Genomic DNA, 23,416 nt, shown 5'->3' on the forward strand with positions numbered 1-23,416 from the left:
ACAAATGGTTTTATCATTAAAATGCGGGTCGAGGAGGCAGAGATTAATAAACAGAGAGAGTGGTCTGACAGGGTCGGAGGTCAGCGATGCAGAGAAGGGGTCATCTGCGGTAATTGCAAACATTTAGCGTGTTTCATGATCAGGAGTCTTGAATTTTATTTCAACATTGTTCTTTTCACCATTAAGCTCTTTAATCCACCACAGAAATAGTTTTTTTTTCTCTCATTTTCAATCAAACTTTAATGTAATTAAAGTAGTTTTTCATCTTATTCTGTATTTTATACAGTATTTAAAAAGCTTGTTCCACAACGGTATCTGTTTTTGACGTGAGAATCGTAATGAGTGACATATGGAGATATTATCTGTAGTGAAGCATGCTCGTCTTTCTCTGTTCACCAAGCAACATCATTTGTGTTTTCTTAGCTACATCATTAGCATGTTTCTCTGACTGCATATTAGATATTGATTGACGCAGGAGGAGCGGGTACGGAGAGAACATTCCAGAAGAGCGAAATTGTCATGAGGATGGTATATTGGGGCGAATCATTGTGGAGTGAGGTTTAAAGTGCTTTTTAGATGGAAAGAGAAAGACAATAGGACTGAATTAGCTCTGCTGGCGTCCCTGATAGTGCCGGTTGTAAAATGTGTGAAAATAACAAGGGCCTGACAGCTCGATCCCAACACCTCATCATCATCATCACCATGGGAACCAGCGGAAGAGCTGCGGAAGAGACGTGCTCATTTTAACTGAGCTTTAAAGCTGCACTCGCATCTTGCGGTGCGGCTACTCTCTGGCACGCTGCATACATTTACTCCCTATCTTTCTCACTTCACTTACTCATGTATTCATGCAAGCCCTCGTCTGCTTTTGCATCTATACAACTGGAAACTAAAAAAATGTCTTTGTCTTGCTTGCTAAACAAGAGGGAAGTTATTGTGGTACTGTCACTTTGCAAAACAGTTTGCCATGTATTCTTCTGAATGCTTTTGTTTCTGTTTGTGTGTACCTGTTGGGTTTGTATGTTCTTTTAATCTCTTCTTATGCAGTCTTAAAAGTGTCTGACAACTGGCAAATAGAAGGGAATAGTGCTGGGACAAGCAAACAGGACATTTGCATATTGCAAATTGTCTCATCAGTGTATGCCTCCCAACCAGCTGTCAGTTTCACCCCAACCCAACGTTCAAAACAGATTTTGGAAACTATAATGTGTAAAACAAGTATTTTAAAGCATTATTTTTATGCATTATACTGTTATATGTTTATATTCAAGAAATACCATTTAGAAATTCTGAAAGCAGTTTAACTTCTACTTCAAAACATCTTATTTTGTGTTACCCAAAAGAAAGTCATGCAGTCTACACTACATCTGTTGATGTCTCTGAAAGTTCTTTTCTTTATGATCGTCCATTCATTTCCCCTCTGTGCTCTCAGATGAGGAGGAACACTACCATCACAGAGATTTTGCTCATCTGTTCCCCAACTCTTCATGCAATAGTTTGAATTCTGTGCTTTTTGTTAGTTGGGGTTATCACTCACTTCGGTCATCCAGTCACACTGATTCTTTCTGATGACACCTGGCTCTGTATTCTTCCGTCTCCATCTTTACAATCTTAAACCTATCAACTTGAAATTTCATTAAAGGGTACCTATTATGCCCCTTTTTACAATACAAGTCTCAGTTGTCCCCATAATGTGTCTGTAAAGTTGCAGCTCAAAATACCACACAGATAATTTTTTATACAATTTTAAAAAGGCCCATTTTGGAAGCAAAACCACGCTGTTTTTGTGCCTGTATCTTTAATTACAAATGAGCTGCTGCTCCCCGCCCCCTTATCCAGAACAGGACTGTCCCTTTACAGCTCGTACCTCGGATACTCTGCCAAAACACCTGTTTGGTTTTGATTATCATGTCTATCACACTGAAAATTTATTGGCATGTGTTTTAAAGCCATTTCAGTTTAAACTTCTGATATAAGCTTTTCTGAGTGCACATCCGAAGCATGTGCACAGAAAGCAGCTGTCACACAGCATGTGAGTATTAAACTAAAGCCTTGTTCAGACTGTCAGCCCGATATTTGTGCAAATCCGATTGAAATCCGATCATATTTAGATATTCTGAATGGCAACGAACTACATGAAATCCAATTTTTGGAAATCCGTTTCAAGCTACATTCATATATGGTTTGAAATCCTATTCAAATCGAATTTCTGGAAATGCGTTTCAGTCTGACCACTTAGATTAGGGTTTTGCATAGCTTTTTCATGTTCTCAAGCCACATAAAAAGTAAACACGTCAGACGTTGTTTGTATAGAACATGCTGAACGTCCTTGCAGAAACAAGGCTGTGTTGTTGCAAATAGCAAGTCGAGCAGAAAATAACAATATAGTTCTACTCACCTCTTGAGTTTTGAGAGGTCTATGCAAATAGGGCAGTGTCCGTCAATGGTTATGGGCAGCACTGCAAACACTGCTTATGACCTGACCTCCTCAGATTCTCACAGATGCCTTTATATTCTAGATTTTCTTCATCTTGACTCCTGAATGGTAAAACACAATGCATTGTTTCATGTACAGGGAGTTTTGGCGTAAAAGTTAGCTGTGAGCTATACTGGGGAAACTGCTTTAAAAATGTAGCTTTCCAAGCTACTCATTTAAATTAGTTTAACAACTAATAGCTTGACAAAATTTTTTTACAAAGCAGTTAGCTGCACTAAAAAAAAAAGAAGCTAAATGCATTGAAGCTATTTAAGGGGTTAGTCTTGTAAATGAAATGCTTGTGTCGATTACGCTTCTGTACATCTTCCTTATACACACTTGCATCTCCAATAGCCCCAATAGCCCATTCCTCCCACCGCAGACACCCTCCAAAACATACTTCTGCTTAGAAGAGAAATATCTTTGAAGTCCTGTCAGTTTCCGAGACAGCGCAGTCGCCCTGTCAACTCTGCTTAGCTACGATCCCATCCCTAGCATCCCGCTGTTATCCTCCCTCAAGTGCCTCAACGCCCAAGAGAGCAGTCTGAGGTCCTTTATGTGGGAGTTAGTGGGTTTGGGCCTGCGAGATGATTCTGAAGAATATCTGACACTTATGTAAGCGAGTACAGCGCACATCACTGCCTGCTGTCCTGTTACAGTCATTTATGAGTCAGTGAAGGAACCATGAAGAATACATTTGTTAGAGAATGAGGATGAATCAGAGCTTTGAGACGGTGTGCAATCTCTGTTTCATTATTATGACAAGATGGGTTATGATTGTGTTTCAGTGAAGCAGGTTACATCTCAGGCAAATTTTATTTCATTTTCTCTGTCTCTCTTTCACAGTGTTTCAATGTCCTATACTGATATGATAAATAATTAGATACAGTATAAAGAATTGTGAGAAATGTATGAAATATGATGATAGAATGGCTTTGAAAAAGTGAGGTATAAAAGCAGAAGGATTTCATTATATACATACGTGTGTGTGTGTGTGTGTACTGGTATATATGGTTTATGAGGACACAAATGTGTATAATGACATGGGTACTACAACGTAAACATGGTTTATGAGGACACTTCATTTGTCCCCGTAAAACAAAAGGCTTAAAAACATACAAAACGGTGTTTTATGAAATTCAAAAATTGCCAGTAGTTTTCTGTAAGGAGTTCATGTAGGGTGAAGTTTGTACAGTATAAAAGCCATTACACCTATGGAGAGTCCCCGTAAACCACAAATGCAAGTATATGTGTGTTTTCATTTACATATAGACAGATGGTGGATGGATGGATAGATAGGTAGATGAATAGACAGACAGAAAGATCGATTAAAATTATAATTTTATCAGTGTGTTGTTTATCAGTTTATCAGTGTTTTGTCAGATCTCATTACATTTTATACTTAAGGTCAGGAAATTAAGCTCTGTTTCTCTCCCTTTTTTCTCTCAATCTCATTCTCATGCTCTCACTCACTCTTGACCCACCAACCACATCCATATTTACATGGTGTTTCTATGCCGTGTTCTCAAGCGACAGCTCCCCCCTGTTATCTTTAATGGAGGCTTTCCTCTCCCAGTGTTAATGTGTCAGAAAGCCTATCATTTGTAAAGCCGGGTGTTTGCAGTGAGACGATGGTCTTCTGCTGCAAGTCGACGGGGCCTCCTGGACCCCCGAAAGAGTTGAAAATGAAGGCTGCGCACGCAACATCCTCAGTCTCCAGGGAACAAACGTTGAGTGTGTTACGGTGCATTAATATCATCAAATACACCATGGGAATTTTTTGAAGTGCCACCATGTGTGGGGCTTAAAAAATCAAACACCCAATCGAAGCGTTCCATGGGAAGTCGTGGCCTAATGGTTAGAGAGTCGGACTCCCAATCGAAGGGTTGTGAGTTCGAGTCTCGGGCCGGCAGGAATTGTGGGTGGGGGGAGTGCATGTACAGTTCTCTCTCCACCTTCAATACCATGACTTAGGTGCCCTTGAGCAAGGCATCGAACCCCCAACTGCTCCCCGGGCGCCGCAGAATAAAATGGCTGCCCACTGCTCCGGGTGTGTGTTCACAGTGTGTGTGGTGTGTTCACTGCTCTGTGTGTGTGCACTTCGGATGGGTTAAATGCAGAGCACGAATTCTGAGTATGGGTCACCATACCTAAAAAAAAAATAAAAAATAAAATACTCACCTTTATGCTAGTGGTGAGGCGCTAGCAGCGATTTAGCTGTGTGTTACTTTCAAAAGAGAGAATCATTAACATACGCAGCTTTTCTAACACCATACTGTAAAATAAAATATTTCCTTGCAGCAGTTGAATATTTGCAGTTTCTGAGGAAATTTGATCAGAAGAAAAGCTTTGACATGTTTCTTGTGCATTGTATTTTCCTTTTTTTCATGGCTATGTAGCATTACATCCTCTCAATAATTATTATTATTATTATTTTGCTTTTTCTTCAGCCTGGAATTTTAATCCAATTGGAGAGAATGGTGGGTGTTGAGCTGGGGTTCGTTGCACACCAATGCTCTAATTGATTGATTAAACTAATTGATTGGTTTGGGAGGCCCAGCAACTGATTAAAATGCTTTCAGACATGAGCAGATTGAAAGGCAGCATGTTCCAGCACACTCTCTGGACCCCAGGGGCCCATGTCTGGCTCTCCTTGAGGAGCAGAGACCGTGGATGCACGTTGGTGTTTGTGTGCTTGCTGTCCATCTGGTCAGTGGAATTAGAATGGTCTCTAGTTAGTTGTTCTATTTAGACATCTATTGTTTTAGCTCACATAATCATTGCATATTTGTTTGATTTAAAAATTATCTATCTGTCCATCCTTCCATTTATCTGTCTGTCCATCCGTCTGTTAATCTTTCCAACCATCTGTCTGTCTGTTTCTGTCCGTCCGTCTATCAGTCTGTCTGTCTCTGTCCATCCATCCATCCATCTGTCCATCTGTTTATCAGTCTGTCCATTTATCTATCTGTCTGTCTGTCTCTATTTTTTTTAATTAGTAATCATTATTACAGCGGTAGAATGATAATTAGTAATCAGCATTACAGTGGAGGAATGATACAGCAAGCACAATGTCTTGCTTTGTGCATTTAGAAGTGCAAAAAACAAAAATCATACAACAGCATAGCAGTGCATTACATTTACAGCACTTTCATTCTTATGTTGCATAATTAACTGGCACATGCACAGAGGGCACTTGCTCTTTGCTGAAGGTTGTCCGAAGGGTTTTGCTCCCTGTGTACTGTGACTCAGCATGTTATGATGTCACTGTTTTTCCCCTCTTTTCCCCAGATAAATGCATGCTTTGCTTTTATTCTGTGTTAAACAAAAGGAGAAACATGCCCCCACCATCCTAAGGGAGCTTTGACAGTCTTTCTCTCATGAACAGATGACAGGAGTGTTTTATCAAAGCAGGAGCTTTTGCTAGAGGCTGAATGTATGTGTGAACGTGTTTTTCTGTGTGTGACCATGTGCCTGTCTGAGGATAACAGGCTGATAAGGCCTGAAAGAGGCTTAGAAAATGAAATAATAAAGCTGTTTTTGAAGTCACCGTGATTTGCCATTCACAACCCATTCAAAATATGTGATGCATTTCTGAGTGAAACAAGATATTCGATGAAAAACGTGTATGGCGGACTTGATTTCATCTATTAGGAGTTTACCAGATTATAAAAAGTGGGGGTAAAAGTTTCCAAAAATTTCACAAATTTTAAAGGAAGAGCTTTTTTTTTTTTTTTTTTTTTTACAGAGACAAACTTTTTTTTTCAGAATAAGATGCACTGATGAAATTGTTACTGCTTGTTCCATGTCAGAACAAATTAAATCATTTTGATTTTATGTTGACTTTATGAAGAAAAAAATAACTATTCTCTTTTAGCTAGAGTTTCTTTTAAACAGTTTTTAGTAGAAGTCTGGGAGAAAAGATCTAATTATGAGTTAGCAGTGTATGAATTGGAACCTGTTTGGTTTGTGGTAATAGCTAACAGTTGTCAGGGATGGCTAACGAGCTGCAACCAGGCAGGGAACAGCCTTGGCTGCAGACGCCAGGCTTCAGGTCCAGTAGGTTTGGCATCATACAAGAAGAGAAAAGAGACTCAAGCAGAAAAATAGAGAGTCGAAATTCAGGGGGCATATTGACTTATTTGGCAAGAACTCTGAGCTGAGAGTGTAAAAAAAAAACCCAAAAGAGACCCAAAAATGAGTCTCAGGACTTTTTGGATTAGAGATATAAAAAAAATTCTGTCTTTGAAAAGAGCTAGATGGACTACTACAGACTGCAAAGGTTTGATAGTCTACTATTTTAAAATTTTAGAAAAATGTGAGATTTATGAGAATATATTTATACAGTATGTAAAATATATACATAAGAAAAAAAATCTTTAAAAAATAAAACCACTACAAAAAATACCCAAAAAAATCTTTAAAAATGTAAACTGTTGGAAAAAATAGTTCCACGACCATCATGACCCATACCTTAGGATCCAAAAATGGGTCTCAGGTCTGTTTTGTGCACTTGCAGGAAAGAAACTGCTAAATGTATAATCCATCAATAGTTAGGAAAGCAAAATAAATCAATTTAAAAAGGGAAGAGAAACATTTGTCATTTTTAGTTGTCATCAAAGGCTGAAAATCTGTACATCTTGTTGCAAACTCATTTGTGACTTGGCTGAAGCTAGTCAGATCCTTGAAGACGATTCAAAGTCTAAAAAATAAAACTGAGCAACATAAAGCCAAATCCACAACTGTGCCATTTGATTGGCACAGGATATGATTTTAGTTTACTGAAATGGTACATATTTATCTGTTTGGCCCAGATTTTGGAGAATAAAACTTTTGCTACATTTACAAAATTGTCACTTTTACTATTAATGTCATGTAAATATGTATTTATATTATTGGGTCTATGCAGTTCATTGTAGTATTGCAATAGTATATTTTGAGGAGTTTTGTAGTTTAAAACTTTTTGCTATTGTGATGGATTATGTCCAATGAAAAAATGTGGGTTCTGAAACAAAACCAGTTAGGAACCACTGATATAAACATTGCGACTTCCAATCTCAGCTGAAACAATTTCGGCGCTCCTCCAAATGCTGTACTTAATTGCTGCTTGGATCATATCAAATAGCACGATTGTCTTTCCACAGATGAGCATTTGATAGCAGCCTGAACTCAAATAATACATCAATCCAGATCAAACAGACTGCGAGCTCTCAGCTTGTCTCAGCTCAGCTTTCATTAGAGCTAACTGCCTGGGGGACTCAACAAACCACATATTTTCAATCCTTAGAGAAACCTTGGATTTAATGTAAAAATCAATGCTTGTTCTGCCTCTGTTTCCTGTTCAGCCCTGTTCTGAGGTCTTGCAAAGGGGTGTCTCCGTAAATAGATGTGTTGTGTTCCTGCTTTGCTAAATTCTTGTTACACGCTCACCGGGCTGCTATTTTGAACATGTCAGGCTTGCCGTCGTAGCTTTTGACCTCTCTGATTTCTTTTCCTGTCTCTTGCAGATAATGATGACCACAAGAATGAAAAAGATGGCAGTATGGGCCAAGGTGAGTGACAGAGTGTACATTTGCAAACAAGACAGGAAATTATCACATTCCAATATCCTGGAGCCTGACAAAGTTTAATCCACGACATCTGAATCGCTCTCTCCATGATTAATCAAGTGTTTTGTTATGGGTGGCAGCTCTACAACTGCCTATAAACAAGAGAACAAGAATCTGCATTTTCTCTCTGAATGCGTGAAATGGTTTCGCTGGTGTTAGAATGTGCAGCTTTGGTCTTTTGGCAAGAAAATTGAGATGAAGTTTGGCAGGAGTTGTGCTCTTACAGGCCTGAATTGTATTGGACCATAGTCAGATTGATTGAAAGCTAATCAGACTCGCATCGCCATCTTGTCGGCAATGACACAATCAAACATTATCAAATGGGGAATGCAATTTGCTTGGCATGTCTTCTTTTAATAGTGGTCCATTCAGATGCAAATCGCCTTACCTTCTTTGTTGACTTTCAGAAAAGCAGAAAAGATTACAAGACCTTCATCTAGACCCCTTTAACTGTACAATTACAGTGACAAAAAGACAAAAAAAAATAAAGGTGTTTCATTGTGACTAATATGCATTTGCTACAGGAGCTAAATAGACGGCGGCAGGTACAGCATTACAAATGATTCAGTGCAGAGCTAATTCCCAGCGCTAGGCCCTTAAATCCGGCTTACATACCCAAAATGGTCCCAAACCTGCTTAAGCGACTGTCAAAAAGACAACTGAGCATTGTACAATGGTAATCTAATCTGGGTTTATCTCTAGGTTTAGGCTGGACTACAAAACCAGTACAGGTTGGATGATACCAGTTTCTAAGAAGGCTACACAAGAGTTTCGGGCAGATCACAGTAAAAGTGTTGTTATTGTTATTAAAAATTGTTTGTGTTAATTGATGTGAAACTGAAATAAAATCTATTAGATGGAAAACTTAAAGGCTTGAAAAATTTAGAAATGTTGCCTTGTCAACCAGATGAAATAAAACAAGTTTAAGTTGAGGTCAAATGACTAAAAAAAAGCTATATAGAAATATTTCTTAAATATTAATTAAAATCACAAAACCACTACAAAATTGCTAGAGCTAATATATATATATATATATATATATATATATATATATATATATATATATATATATATATATATATATATATATGAACCCACGTCAAACATGTCTCCAGCAGTCACTTAAACTTCATGTAAATATTATAAGCTAATTTTAAATATTAATAAATACTATAATAGATGACCTGAACCCACATCAAACATGTCTCCAGCAGTCACTTAAACTTCATGGAATTATGAGATTTTATGGCAGGGTAACAAGGCCAGCATTGATCGTTTCCACAAAAGTAAGATGATTGAAAACACAGAGGGTGAAAGAGGAGGAGTGCTAAATGAAGCATCTTAGAGGAGAACATTTTCATACCTCAACGACATTAAGCCAAAAAAGTAGCATGCTGTGATTTTTTACTACAAATGTGAGAAGCTGTTCACAGGACTCCAGCTTTGGATCCGATCCAGAACAATCGTTTTTTCAGCACCCAACTTTGACTTTTTTACGGTCGCACTATAAACTGAAGCAGTCCAACAAGCGTCTAATAGCCCTCTGAACTACTGTAAGTCCTTGTGTTGGAGCTTTGTCTGGTTGTGTTTACTTCTGCACAAAACCAGAGAGACCAATCACCTCTTTTGTGGACACTGTTAAACCTCATTGTAAACACTGCACCGAGATGCCCCGACATGGCAACACCTATCAGGAATTCGATCTTGTTCACAACACAGAAAGTATCACGTCTGCACACACACACACACACACACACTGTACTGTAGCTCCCAGCACCCTGCTTTTCCTGCCCTAGCAGTTTCGGCTAGCTTAGCCTCAGTTTCACTCCGTGAATGTCTGACTGGCAGCCAAGCCCTGGCCTTTAGCAGCGCTTCACTTAGCCGGGGCTCTGATTCTCTCTCTTTTTCTCTGGAACCAATTCAAAGGCTCAAATGGTTGCCATTCTCACATGGAATTGAGCCCCCCACCCACCGTATCAGCTCTCTCCTGCTCTCTGCCAATCAGTCCTTTTCTCTCCCTCTCTCTGTTTCACCTTCTTGCTGTCTTTTACCGAAATCCCTTACGGTACACTTTTCCAAACCCCATTTTTTATCAGCTGGGATTTGCAGAGGCTCACAAAAGCCCATGTTGATGTAGAATCACCTGGTGCATGTATATGTACTCCAGCAGGGCCTATGACACAATAGCAGGATATTCCTCCACTCATTTCACCGTTATCAGAGTTGTTCAGTATGGGCAATCTGTGCCTTGTAACCTTAGAGTTTTAGTGCGCTGGCAGTTGCCCTTCTTCGGTTCTGAGATTAATAGAGAGTTTTTTTTTACTTTATGTATATATAAAGGAAAACAAATATTAGTAACTATATTTATTTTTTATTGAATTTTATGCTGTTGAAAACAAGATCATGAGCGATGGACTTAAAGTCTTTACTGAATAAAGGTCCTAGATCAAGTAATTTTCGCCATTTGACAACTTTGTTTTATGGAGGTTGTGTCTAATGAATGTTTCATCAGCTAAACAATCGATATGTTGTTAAACAAAAGTACAATCAGTTGAACACATTTTATTCCTGTCAAGAATTAAATATGACACTACACTGACTAAAATATATTACACAAAACTTTCTGGTGGAATCCACCCATAACTGTTTTTCTTACTTTTTATTGTGCAATTATACTGTGCTGGGTAATTATTGCTTAGTTTTATGATTTGAGTTATTGATACTACTGTAAAATCATAATTCATTTATTTTAGTTTTATTTTAGTTTAGTTTAGTTTGAACCATCCAGAAGACATTTTTCAGAAGAAGTAGAAATCTGGTTTTCTGATGAAAGTTCTCATGAGTGGTATGATTTTATTGACAGATGACACGCAACCAGTGGGAGAAGAGGAAAAAAATGATGCTGCTGATAAAAAAGGTACGCGAAAATCTGTGTTCTTGTGAGTGCAAGTTCAACTGTCAAAGTCAGTATCACCCAGCATTCCCATCTTCCAAGCATTGTTGAGGGAATATCAAACTAAGATGGAGTCTCTTCGGGACGTTCTGTCAGGGTGAGGAAACCTGTTTAAGGAGCCATTATCTTTCGAATTCCGCCATCTCAACCTCTTCGGTTGTGTAGCACTGAGACAATTACTTGCGTCTCAATAAGATGGACTAAAGATAATTAAATTCGTAGATACTGAAGGGCAGCAGCAGGCTATTAATGCCACAATTTCTTCATTTGTCTTAAAGCCAGAGGGTTGGAGATGGTGTTTTTTTTTTCTTTCTGTCTTTAATATTAAAGCAGGCAGCACTGGTGTCTTTGGGGAAATTTCCCCAGGCTGGTATCTCTCTTCAGTATGCAGCAAAAAGTACAGTCATTTATTTTTTTTATTATTATTTTTTTTTCCAATAAAATGATACTTTAGCAAACAACAACCTTCCAGATTTTGCCTTTTTAAACAACAGACATATTCCAGGACTACCCTTACACACATTTACCAAATTCTGCCAAATGTTGATACTACTATAAAATCAAGTCAATATTTAACGATATAATTTTTTAAATATACAATATACACTTTTTCTGTATTTTTGTTGGGGTACACTGTAAAAAAAACAAACAAAAAAAAAAAAACTCCAGCTGTGGTTGGCAGAATTTTATTGTAAAAAATATGGTAGCGACATTTTAGGTTGTCAATTTAATTTAAATTTACAAGATTTTTTTTTGTTTTCGTTTGTTTGTTTTTGTTTTTGTTTTTGTTTTTTTACTGATATAATCTCTTATCTAAAGTACTGAATTGATAAAACCTGTTTTGTACCTTTATAATACACCGACAAAACACAGATGGTAATGGGAAAGCCACATGATGAAACACAGTTCATCACAAATAGTTTTTCCATAAGCTGAGGTAAATCCTACGTATACATATTAAAGAAGGTGCACACACAAACTGAAAAAAAAAATGGTGTGGAATTTTCACTCAGAAATTGCTAGTAACATTTACAAAGAAATGGCAAGTAACATTGAATTAAACATGAAATTTTGAAGTAGAAATTTTGAAATATTATTTTCTTGTACAACATTCTTCAGTAAACTTTAATACTCCAGTAACTTCAAATGTTTTATTTATTTATTTATTTATTTATTTGTGCAGTGTCATGCAGACAAAGACACCAGCATGGTAACATACATATCAATAAAATAATATACAATAAACATTGATTTAACAACATAGTATGTAATATTGAACCCTAAAGCATATAACTAATATGAAAAAACTAAGAAACAGTTATTTCAATGAAAAGCCATCAAGTGCCACAAGGAATTTACGGATTTTAACTGTAAATTATGATGAATTGTTCTTTTTCACTTTTAAAGTCATCCAAAAACCATACATTTAAGAGTATTTAACTGTAAAAATACATGAAAAATAATTTTTAAAAAATTACAGTGTCTAAACGAAGTTCACAAATTCAGTTTGTATTTTGTGTCACTGCCTACATAACTTCTTGCATTTTTAAAATCTTAATGGGAACCAACACCCTTGTTAAGAGCCCCGCGTTTAACCTTCACAGGACAGTGTAAACATTAAAACTAGCTCTGCAGAAGTTGAGCTCTACCAACAAACCACAGTGTTTGTTACGAGGCAGTGAGGAGCAGAACAAAGCGCTTTAAAGCAGCGCACTGTATGATTTATCCACAGGTGTTAGCCTCTAGTGCTGTCGCCAACATCAAATGCACTTGCTCTAACGCAGTGTCACTCAGAGAACAAGGTACAGCGGCACATTAAATATGTTTTTGAAATCACCTTTTTGATTCATGAGAAATGAGCTTTGCATGCACATTACCCTTGAGCCAGAGCTTGCAGCTAAGGCTCGCCTATTGGATTCCCGCCGGCCGCAACTTTGTTTTTCATGAACAGAGGAAGTTGATATACAGCCGTGGTGGGATATTGCTTTGTATTACACATTCACTACTCTCCCTGAGGGGATGCTCTCTAACTGAGGTTAGAGCAAGAGGGCCTTTTAGACAGCCCGCTAATGACAGAGAAGCATTAGTGCTGTTCTCCCTAAAGCAGCACTTCATACATTCACATGCTCAGGGGACAACTGGCCCCGAAAGCACTGATCTGGAACTCTCTCCGTGTTCCTTAACGGGTTACCTGTGAGGAGCGTAAAGGAAAACAATATCTTATTCCAGATAAGCTCCCACTTGCCTTCCTTCACAGCAAAAGAATGTGTGAATCTCAGAGGCTCCTCTTTTTCTGGAGAAGTCGGTCAAATCATGAGACAAACAGACAGAAAGGGTTTCAGAGGGCATTAGCTGTGGCTGGCGGGTTTAGTCTCAGTGAGGGCAGACATGCTGAAGCCCGGCCGCGGCGATCCATTCAATCCGACCCATCAGCATCAGGTTGTGGTTTAAGAAAGCAGACGAGCTGCTTGGGTGAAGAGCCTGGACTTCTTGACAGAGTTCTTGGGGATAAAGTGATTTGTGATGTAATCCACATGAAATCCATACATGGGGGGATCGTTGTGTGGAGAAATGAGAAGGATTGTTCACAGAGAAGGATTGTTCACAGAACTGGACTGAGCATTTTAGCGCCCCCGGATAGCTTTTCAGATGGCCTGTGGGGTGAGTGTGTGTTTAGCGTGTGTGACATGCGGCATTTTAGAGATTAGGAGGTGACAGGTTAGATGGGTGAATCAGGATGCGGAGCGGCAGGTGGAGCTGTTAACTGTGTACTCAGCAGATGTAGAAGGCAGAGGGGGCATGTTTGTAGAGGAAGAGAAAAAGAGAGCAGGTCGGTGTGTGGAGGAAAGAAAAGGACAGGAGGCATATCTGTATCACCAAACTTATGCTCATAGTGCATTTAGTCTTATTTTCTTTTAGTATAACCTTCTAAATTACGTATTTAAAGGTGCTATCAGTATTATTCCCTTATTAAAAAAAAAAAAAAAAAGATTTACCCCTGAAGAAATAAATAGCACTTGTTTATTAAAATATTTAATATAATATACACTCATGTGGGATAAAGAATCCAGCATATCAGTAGCCTAATAAAATCTGTTTAAAATCACCACAATTATTATTTTGGTTTACTTAATTTTATATAAAATAATATGTACTTTATATTTTTTTCTAATGTTTGTATTTTAATTTTAATGTATTTTTACTCTACTGTAATTTTGTTTTATAACAGATGTTACTGCAACTGTAAACTGCAAATGCTTTAGCAATATAACAAGCATGCTAATTTTTTTTTTTTCATTTTTATTCAAATAAATTTTTGCTTCCATCTTTCTCTTATTTTTATTTTATTTTATTTTTTGCTTTTTACCCCGTTTGCACTATTATTATCATGTTATCATATTTTAACACATTTCTTATTGCACACGTGTTGCAAATGTTTCAGCAATAAATGGTTTTTCATGCCATTTATACTCACAAAATTGAAGTAAAAAAAATAATATGAACCAAATGTGTTTGGCAGAAAGAAAGATACAATGTGTGTGTAAGGGAAAGATAGAGCCAATGAAATAGAAAAGAAAACACAACAAGAGGATGGAAAGAAAAACAGAGCAGGAGGGGTCAAGCGTCAGTGATGCATTTATACCAAGGGTGGGCAGTTTTACAATTGTATATTGTAGATAGAGGCTCAAGTGTCTCCAAGTCCACAGTTTTGCACAGCTGGAAACACGGCTGTTAAGCTCCGACCCTGGCAGAGAGCGAGACACTATATCAAAAGACTCTGCACCGCATGAGCTTCGTGCAGCTCTTAAAAGTGGTAGCCAACACACACACACACACACACACACAGAAGGAAGATGCTGGGCTGCTGAGCAGCATCTGTTGATTGTGACACTCTAATTCACCTTTCTTTCTCATGTCTCATACATTTTTCATGCTGACGGTTATCTTCACCATGAACTGTTTTTGGAGGGCCTAACTGACAGGAAAGAGAATTCCCCACCGTGCGGAGGAAGTGCTCAGACTCAGACTAGTGTGCTGTTTAATCCTGTCCGATTACAGATCCATAGTAATGCGACTGTAAATGTATGGAATTAGAAATATTTTCTAGATGGCTCACAGAAGCCTTTCTGCGTGTATGCAAGTGACCATCCTCCTCCTGAATGTGTGTTTGTTTATTTGTGTGCAAGTGTGTGGTAGCGTCTATCATCTAAACTCTGTTACACTACTGCCATCTGCTGGTAGAACAACTCACTGCTGGGTCACTGCATTGAGCTTCACATCCTTATTCAGCATATTAGTTTTTAAAATCATAAAATAATGAAACAAGACACCAAATGCTTGTTTCCATGGCCTCAGATGTCCTCTCTCTTCCTTCAGAATCAGTACTCCGTCTTTATGTCTTTGCTTGCACTAGTTTTTGTTGTTTGGAGTCATTTTTGATGGATGTGATTACTCCATACTGGGTTATTTTAATGTCTCTCTCGCTAATAAAACTGCCGGTGTAATTTTAAAATCAAGAAAATAGCTTACATTTTAAAACTTCTAAACTATTTTAACTCTGTGTTCTTTGCTTTTAACTGCTTCCCATATGAAAGAGGCCATAACAAAAGCATGCATGACTCATTTCAGCTCTCATCTCTCAGAATAATTAGCTTTTGTGTCCAGGTTATAAACAACATTCCTTAGCGGTGTACATGGTGATCGTATGACCTTACATTGAAACTGAGGGGATTTATCTTCTTAGGATTTCAGAATCCAATTTATCTTCAGGTTCCTCACAAGAATACCATCAAAGACGAGGGCCTTTTTAGCAAAAAGATGCTATGACTGTGCCTCAGTCAGTACTTTAAACCCACACACAGGATCCTGGGTTAACATGGATCTGAATATGACTTAATACCTTTCTTCCTTCCTGTGAATGCAGCATTTTTAAAGTTACTAAATCAAAGTCCACAAAATCAACAAAATTACCAAACATAACAAACAAAATAATTAACAAAACAATCAAAACATCAATCACTCAAAAACAGCATAAACCACCTCTTCCCTCTAAATGAATAAAAAGTCACTATATCATAATCTGCTGTTATTGGTTTATTGATATTTTAGGAAGAAGTCTAGAGGGTCGAGTGGGTGTGAAGCAGCACTAGAGGCAAGGCTAACGACAAAACACAGTACCTTTTATGAAGGTCATTTGGCATATTGTGTTTGTATTATTTTTTTGTTATTTTAAGAGTATGTGGTGAGAAAATAAATTGCTCAGACATTGGAAAATTGCTTCTCACACCAGGTTGATAAAAAAGCCAATTATGTCAGCAGCGTAATGGCTATTGTCAAGCACAGCGGATTATTTGTCTCAGGGTCTTCATTGTCCAATTCATCCCAAACCCCATCTGGGTTAAAGAGAGAGAGTCCGGTAGAGCATCATGATGTAACTGAGAAGAGGAAAGGGGTATAAGGAGATGTCGAGTTTAGAGGACTAAAGTGACTGAGAGGGACAAAATTAAACCCACTTGGGATAAACACATTCATGTAAGCCCGTGGGATGCACGGCTGCGGACTCCTGGGAGTTCTGTGTGGGGTTCGCTGAGATGAATTTAGCTGTCCGTTGGGACGGCACTCTTTGCAGTCTAGAGATATTGAGAGAGCACAAAATTAGTGCAGCGATGAAACATCCAGTATGCCAGAGCTATTATAAATATTTGATGTAAAACATGACCACGGTAGTAGAGCATTCCTCCAGACAAATGTGTGGACTACTTTATAAAGCATCTTGAGAGAAGATAAATCTCCAGAACAGCTTTTTAACATACCCATAAATGTGCTGGGGTTGTGATGCTGTAGTAGTGTTGTAATGTGTCTGTGTGTGTTTGTTTGTTTGTTTGTTTGTTTGTTTGTTTGTTTGTTTGTTTAGGGATTTGTGTGTTTTCTGGTTATGGTTTGATTTGCTTTTGTCCTGCTTTGTGTTTTTTTTTTTTTAGCCTAGATTCTTTCTGTTTTGTTTTGTTTTGTTTTGTTTTGTTTTGTTTTGTTTTGCCTTTTCCTGTTTTGTTGTTGTTTTGGTTTGGTTTGCTTGAAGTTTTTCATTTGGTTTGTTTCTTTGTGTTTCTCTCTCTCTTTCTGTGATAGAAGTATTTCAGTAGAATGTTTACTTGTAATACATGTTTTTTTTTTAAGGTGAAAAGCAGGATGAAGAAATGATGAGCCAGCAAGGTAGGTCTTTTGTGTATTATTGTTCAAAGCTAAGAGAATTGAATTTTTCCTGGCATTGACCTTCTCATGCAAAACCCTGAGACAGAGTCATTTCCGAGGAGTTATATTTTACAAGCAAGAAGAGCAGGCCTGCAGATTAACTTCAGTGCTTGTCTCTTCTGAAAGACACATCAAAATGTTCCTGTGTCTTGTTAACCTAGTATTTTTAGCTTATGTTATCATCTTGGCACCACAGTTTAGGAGCAAAAGCAATTTGTCAGTACTTAATGAGTTATTTTATCTACTACAATTTACTGATTGGCTTATTCTACTCAGAACAAATTCAACTACAGAACAAGAGCCAAACAACATCCTAAATTTAAATAATTAAAACTTTGCTAACTATATTGAAGATGGGATTAAATATGATGTGATGTGTGATGCTGTAATATCAAATTATAATATCAAAATCACTGAAAGTTTCTCATCCTCAGTGAACCATTAAGAAAAATCTTGATTGATAATCAAACATCAGCTGGAGTCGTTCCTGTTCCTCTTCACAGAGGAATTTTTGCTTTCATTTCTGCTTGCCAGCAGCAGGAGTGATTAGATAACAATCATCCTCTCTTCTTTAATATAGGATTAGCCACTACAGTATGATGAAAGTACCAAAACATTTTTTTTTTGAGGAGGAGGATGGGATTTAAGAAGAAAGACACAAATCTTGTTATTAAGCTTTTCTCTTGTTTGATTTCAGAGGAATCACATAAAGATGTGACGATGGATAGCCAGGAGCCAGAAGGTTTGTCTTCATTCTGTTTTTCTTTTTAAATTTTAGTCTAGATTACTAAAAGCACCAACGGGATGATGCTCACAACACATACAGTGGTCCCTAACAAGTTAAACACTTAAGACACACTTAAAAAATTTGTGAATGAAATTACATTAGATAACAAAATATCAGATCAATTTTATGAAATATAGCATGATTTTCTCACAAATCGTTTAACAAAAATAAGTTTCTAAGGTTTTAAGTAATAAAACAAGATATATATTATTTAAAAAATATTATTTTGGACACTTTCTGGTTCACTTGACACCTCCGGCACTATTTGTTTGCAGATGTCCTTTGGTTCAGTATCTGACATTCATACATATTTAAGTATGACTTTAGTCTCTAAAAGTTTACCAATACTTTTTCAGACTACTACATTCTTCCTGATTTCTCAGAATATCCTGTAGCCAAGAACAATAGGAATCAGAGAACAGTAGGTTCGAAATAGGTCGTCTTTGTGGTTCAGTATACATAGATCTCACCCAAACACATGGAGTCTACATGCTAGTGAGCGAGAAAATTCACTGGGTCTCTCCACAGTCTTTACGCTTCATGTGTCACACTGTACCCATTCAGTGAAGGATCTGGATTGGCTCTGTTGTCCTTGAACTTGTCTCATTACGGACAGGGAGAGTGGCTGTCAGATACAGTTATTACCATGACAATTGTGTGTGTGTGTGTGTGTGTGTGTGTGTGTGTGTGTGTGTGTGTGTGTGTGTGTGTATACTAGTTTGTTAGAAAAACACATTATTTTGCATCTGTTTAATGAGACACCTCGCTCCAATCCACACGAACGTACACAGACAGACATCAGAACATGTGCATCGACAGACACACACCACTGCACACACTGAAATGATTGCTTGTACACACACACACACACACACACAAACATACACTCAGAGGAGCATGGCCAGACTCCCCCTGGGTATTCATGTAGCGCGATAGAAACTTTACGTTCAAACCCTGAGGACAAAACCAGCCACAGCCTGTTTCTGCTCGGCTAGAATTGAGCATTCAGTTAATGTCACTTTGACTGCAGAGCTCTGAATCGCATTTGTACACTCATCAGCCATAGTTTTGTTTTGGGTTAGGATTATCAGCTTGGTACCAAAGTACCAGTGCTTTTTGACATCCTTATCGCCAACTTTTGATTAACTTTTCCTCTACCGGCACTGACGGATGTAGCTATGAGCATTATTAATAGTAGTTTCCTAAGGCAGAGGAGGCAAAGCAAATGTTCTGCTTGGACTGAACCCAAGAGCCATAGATACTTGCAATTATGTTCCCAGGAGAAAAGCAAAACAGAGAAGTTTTTAAGACCAGGTGAGGCAGAGCTGGAGATTGTGCAGAGACAGAGGCTAAATCTGAATTTACCTGAGCGCTGAGCACCTGCGACTCATGAATCACGAGTGCCGACCAGCACATAAAGATGTATCTGCATTGTTTTATTTGTTCATTCATTTGTTTTTCTATGAGATTTCTGTGTGTTCTTTTTTTGTATGTGTGTGTATACATTATTACTTGCATTTATAATTATTTGTTCACATATTTTCAATATATATGGCCATATATCTGTGTGCAAACAGCATCAAATCCTACTAATTAAGAGTTTGTACAAATTTAGCTAAATACATGTCATTTCAGCAGGAAAAACTTGACAAAAATAAAATTTATCTTCAAATTGAATGACGCCCATACTGTTGTCTCTGCCTTGGTGTCTGTCATTTAAAGGTGCATGTGGGTCTTTATGGTGTTCAGATATTTTTTGAGACAACTATACCTAGGCTAATTGTTTTTCTGTCTGTTTGTTTTCCAAAGGCGAGAGCCCTGATGCTGAATCCAAGGATGAGGAGATCAAACCTCCTGAAAAGGGTGACCATACAGGTAACATCTCCAGTGTGCCTGCTTCCATATTTTGCTCTAGCTTTTGCTTGTAATTAAAAAAAAAACTGTAAGCGTACACATAATTTTGACTCAGGATATTATAATATTTTTAAATAACACTTTACAATTTATTGTTAATGTATACACTCTTAAAAATGCAGGTTCTTTATTGGCATCTTTAACATACAGGAAGTCTTTCCATGCTACAAAATATTATATAGAGAATAAAAGTTTCTTTAGATTATAAAAAATAGGGAAACCAGAATTGTTTTTCTATGGCATCACTGAAAAACACCTTTTTGGAACAATTATTTAAGATATCATAAACTAATAGTGAACACCCATTTTTACAATGTTCCTTAATCTAGATTAATTTTATTTTATGAATGTAGTTATGTTCATTGCTACATTTGATTTGTTCAGTGATTTTAATTTGCACCGTCTCTTATGGTTACCAAGGGAATATTTATGGTCAAAAATACAGTAAAAACTAATATTACAAAATACTATTACAAGTATTAAAATAACTTTAATATATATATTTTTTATTTTAATATATTTTTAAATGAAATGTATTCCTGTGATGGCAAAGCTGATTTTTTTTAGCAGCCATTACTCCAGTCTTCATTGTTGCATGATCCATCAGAAATCAATCTAATATGTTAATTAGGTGGATATCAATATTTGTAACTGTTATCTCGACTGTGCTGTTCTTGAAGAAGAGCAAACGGTGTTCAAAGCTGGCAAAACATATCCGTTTTTAACCCACAACTAGGGCTGCACAATATGATTCAGTAAAAAAAAATGAATTGTGTTTAAGGTGAATATTTTTAGAGCATTTAAAAACAGAATATGACATATCCAGCATTCACATTCCACGATATGCATCCGTGCAATATTTCACTAAGTATGATATATTGCGCAGACCTACCCGCAATGTTACCACCTGTGGTTTGAAATGAGGTAAATACAGTTTTAATATTCAAATAAAACCTGCACCACTGACAGTAAGTGATAAAACAGTCTAGACATCAGTTTAATATTTGAAATCAGCTTTCCCACACCGCAGAAATACATTTACTTAAAAAATTAGCAGTAAAGTGAGCAATCCGGGCTCCTCTTGGGATGCAGTGAGATCAAGAGTCCTCTGGCAGCTGCTATGAGTGTGTGCGGGTGATATAAATCTTACTTTCCTGCAGGACGCTACATGAGTCTCGGTATCTATAAATGAGGGACAGAGGCCTCCGGGGCTCCATATAGCCCAGGTGGTAGTATTAACCCATGCACAAACACCCAATACAGAGAGCACACTTCCTACTCCTCCACTGATTATGTTCAAAGCATATATCTGTTTTTTGTTTGCAATTGTGAATGTTTTCTTTTCTTTTTAACGCAGATGGAGTCAGGGTGGGACACGTGTGCATTAAATCTGTTTTGTGCTTTCATCTGATGTGAGTGGTTTGTGTGTGTGGGCAAGTCCAAAATGATGTCTTCTGCGGAACAGGAGAGATCCCACTCCAGGAGAAGACACAAGGTGTTAGCTGGAACCGCACAGTTGGGCACTGTCTGATTCTCCACATCCCTTCAACAGAGGGTGTAGGGATGAGATGGGGAAACTGAAACAGCTGCTCCAGTTCATCCCAAAGAAGCAATGGGTCGCCTATTTTCTCTCCAATAAAACCACCATTTAGAACTCATCAAGTTAATCTGAGTGCTCGTCCACCAATATTTCATCTCACAATATATAGCACACGCCTTTCATTTATACTCATTTTCAGTGAGTATAGTGATTTGCTGGCTCAAACATCAAATTTTTGAGTCTAAAACATAAGAATTGCTAAGCCAGTGGGGCCTTCAGATGTTTCTTTTCACCTTTGTTTTGTTTTTTGACTTGTTGGTTGTTGTTGTTGTTGTTGTTGTTGTTGTTTTTTTTAATGTGACAGCATTATAAACTTAAAAAAAAAAAAAAATCTTATTAAAAAAAAATTAAGCAGGACACTTTTGTTCAATATTGTTGATAATAAGAAATGGTTCTTGACCAAAAACGAATAATACAACAATCAATAAAGGAAAAAGGAACAAAACACAAACATAGGAGTAAGACTGGTTGTTAAAAATGTAACTTTTCCATAACAGGAATACATTACAAATATAATGAATATTTAAATAGAAAATAGTTCTTTTAAATTATAATATTTCATAATATTGCTGTTGAGCCAGCCTTGGCAACATAAAAAAAAACAACCACACATTTCACATTTCACATGTTTCTTCATCAACATTACTCAACACAACCCTTACCCAATAAAATCCTGCCCACTAAAAGCCAACTACAGCCCACTAAAGCCCACTAAAGTGACAGTTCAAATTCACTGTAGGCTGAGCAATGTAAATTCTGGCAAGTTTCTCATCATTTTCAAATAAATGTAATCTTTAGCAATTTCATCAAGTTCCACAAATGTATATAATGTTCATACCCTGAGCAAGGCTTAATCCTTATTGCTTAAGTAATTCACACATAGATGGAGATCATAAACAAACAACCACATATACATACACCAACTCTCTGGAGATCAGGCCACTCAATGTCATGTGAATACCCTGAATGCACCTAAAGAGACATGATTAATCATGAGGAATAAGTTTATGATCAATGGCCTATAAATACAAATTCACAGAACATTACACACACACACACTGCAAACACAATGAAGAACCTTTTGCTCATCCAGTCGAGTACCAGAGAAAAGGCTTTCCGTCTCCGTCTTAAACTCTGCAATAAGGAAACACATCAAATAACCATAGAATTAAAATAACAAAAAATCAGCAAATATTCTTTAAAAAATAAATAAAACAACATAAATCCACCAAATATTCTATTTGTATGTCTTAAGTTGTTCCAATAAGGAGGCAGTTTGTGTGACGTTATAGAATTGCATTCATAAGGATAGTCTTTTAATAGTTAATAAAACATGATTATTCTACTGTTTGTTAGTATTAACCCATGATACATTACCCAATACAGAGACCAAAAAAAACCATCAAATACATAAACAATAATAATCTATAAATCATATTAAATTCATATTTCTCATATTATGTAAGTTGCATATTATCTAATCTTTTCAACTCATATTAACATATATTGCAAATATCTCCCATATATCTCCCAGATGCATGTTATTTATGTGTGTTTATTTGGGTTTTAGTGGAGGAGAGTCCAAAAGCAGAGAAGGAAGTTGAACAGGAGAGCGAACACAAAATGGAGAAGAAAGAAGAAAAGGGAGAAGACCTGCAAGTTGCAGGTGAGATTTACACATCATTCACACACTGGGTGTAGAAGAACAACAACATGTCAATGCTGACAGATCACAGAACATAAGAGCTCAGGTTAATAAGATACAAAAAAGACACATAAAACAGTGTTAAAGGGTTACTCCATCCCAAAATGAAAATTTTGTCAT

The 23,416-nt window shown here is 37.2% G+C and overlaps 1 protein-coding gene across 2 annotated transcripts in view; it reads left to right on the forward strand.

Moving 5' to 3' along the window:
* LOC109101205 (ADP-ribose glycohydrolase MACROD1-like) overlaps nucleotides 1-23,416 on the forward strand; it is a 510,464-nt gene that overhangs the window by 462,609 nt on the left and 24,439 nt on the right. Inside the window, exons 10-15 of one of the 2 annotated variants that reach the window (XM_042769233.1) lie at nucleotides 7,984-8,028; nucleotides 10,949-11,002; nucleotides 17,216-17,251; nucleotides 17,988-18,032; nucleotides 19,887-19,952; nucleotides 23,162-23,257. In XM_042769233.1, coding sequence (XP_042625167.1) covers nucleotides 7,984-8,028; nucleotides 10,949-11,002; nucleotides 17,216-17,251; nucleotides 17,988-18,032; nucleotides 19,887-19,952; nucleotides 23,162-23,257 — 342 coding nt within the window. The remainder of the gene's footprint in view (nucleotides 1-7,983; nucleotides 8,029-10,948; nucleotides 11,003-17,215; nucleotides 17,252-17,987; nucleotides 18,033-19,886; nucleotides 19,953-23,161; nucleotides 23,258-23,416) is intronic. The other variant, XM_042769231.1, reaches the window with a different exon arrangement.

The sequence above is a fragment of the Cyprinus carpio genome, chromosome A13 (genome assembly GCF_018340385.1).
Source record: "Cyprinus carpio isolate SPL01 chromosome A13, ASM1834038v1, whole genome shotgun sequence".
NCBI lineage: Eukaryota > Metazoa > Chordata > Actinopteri > Cypriniformes > Cyprinidae > Cyprinus > Cyprinus carpio.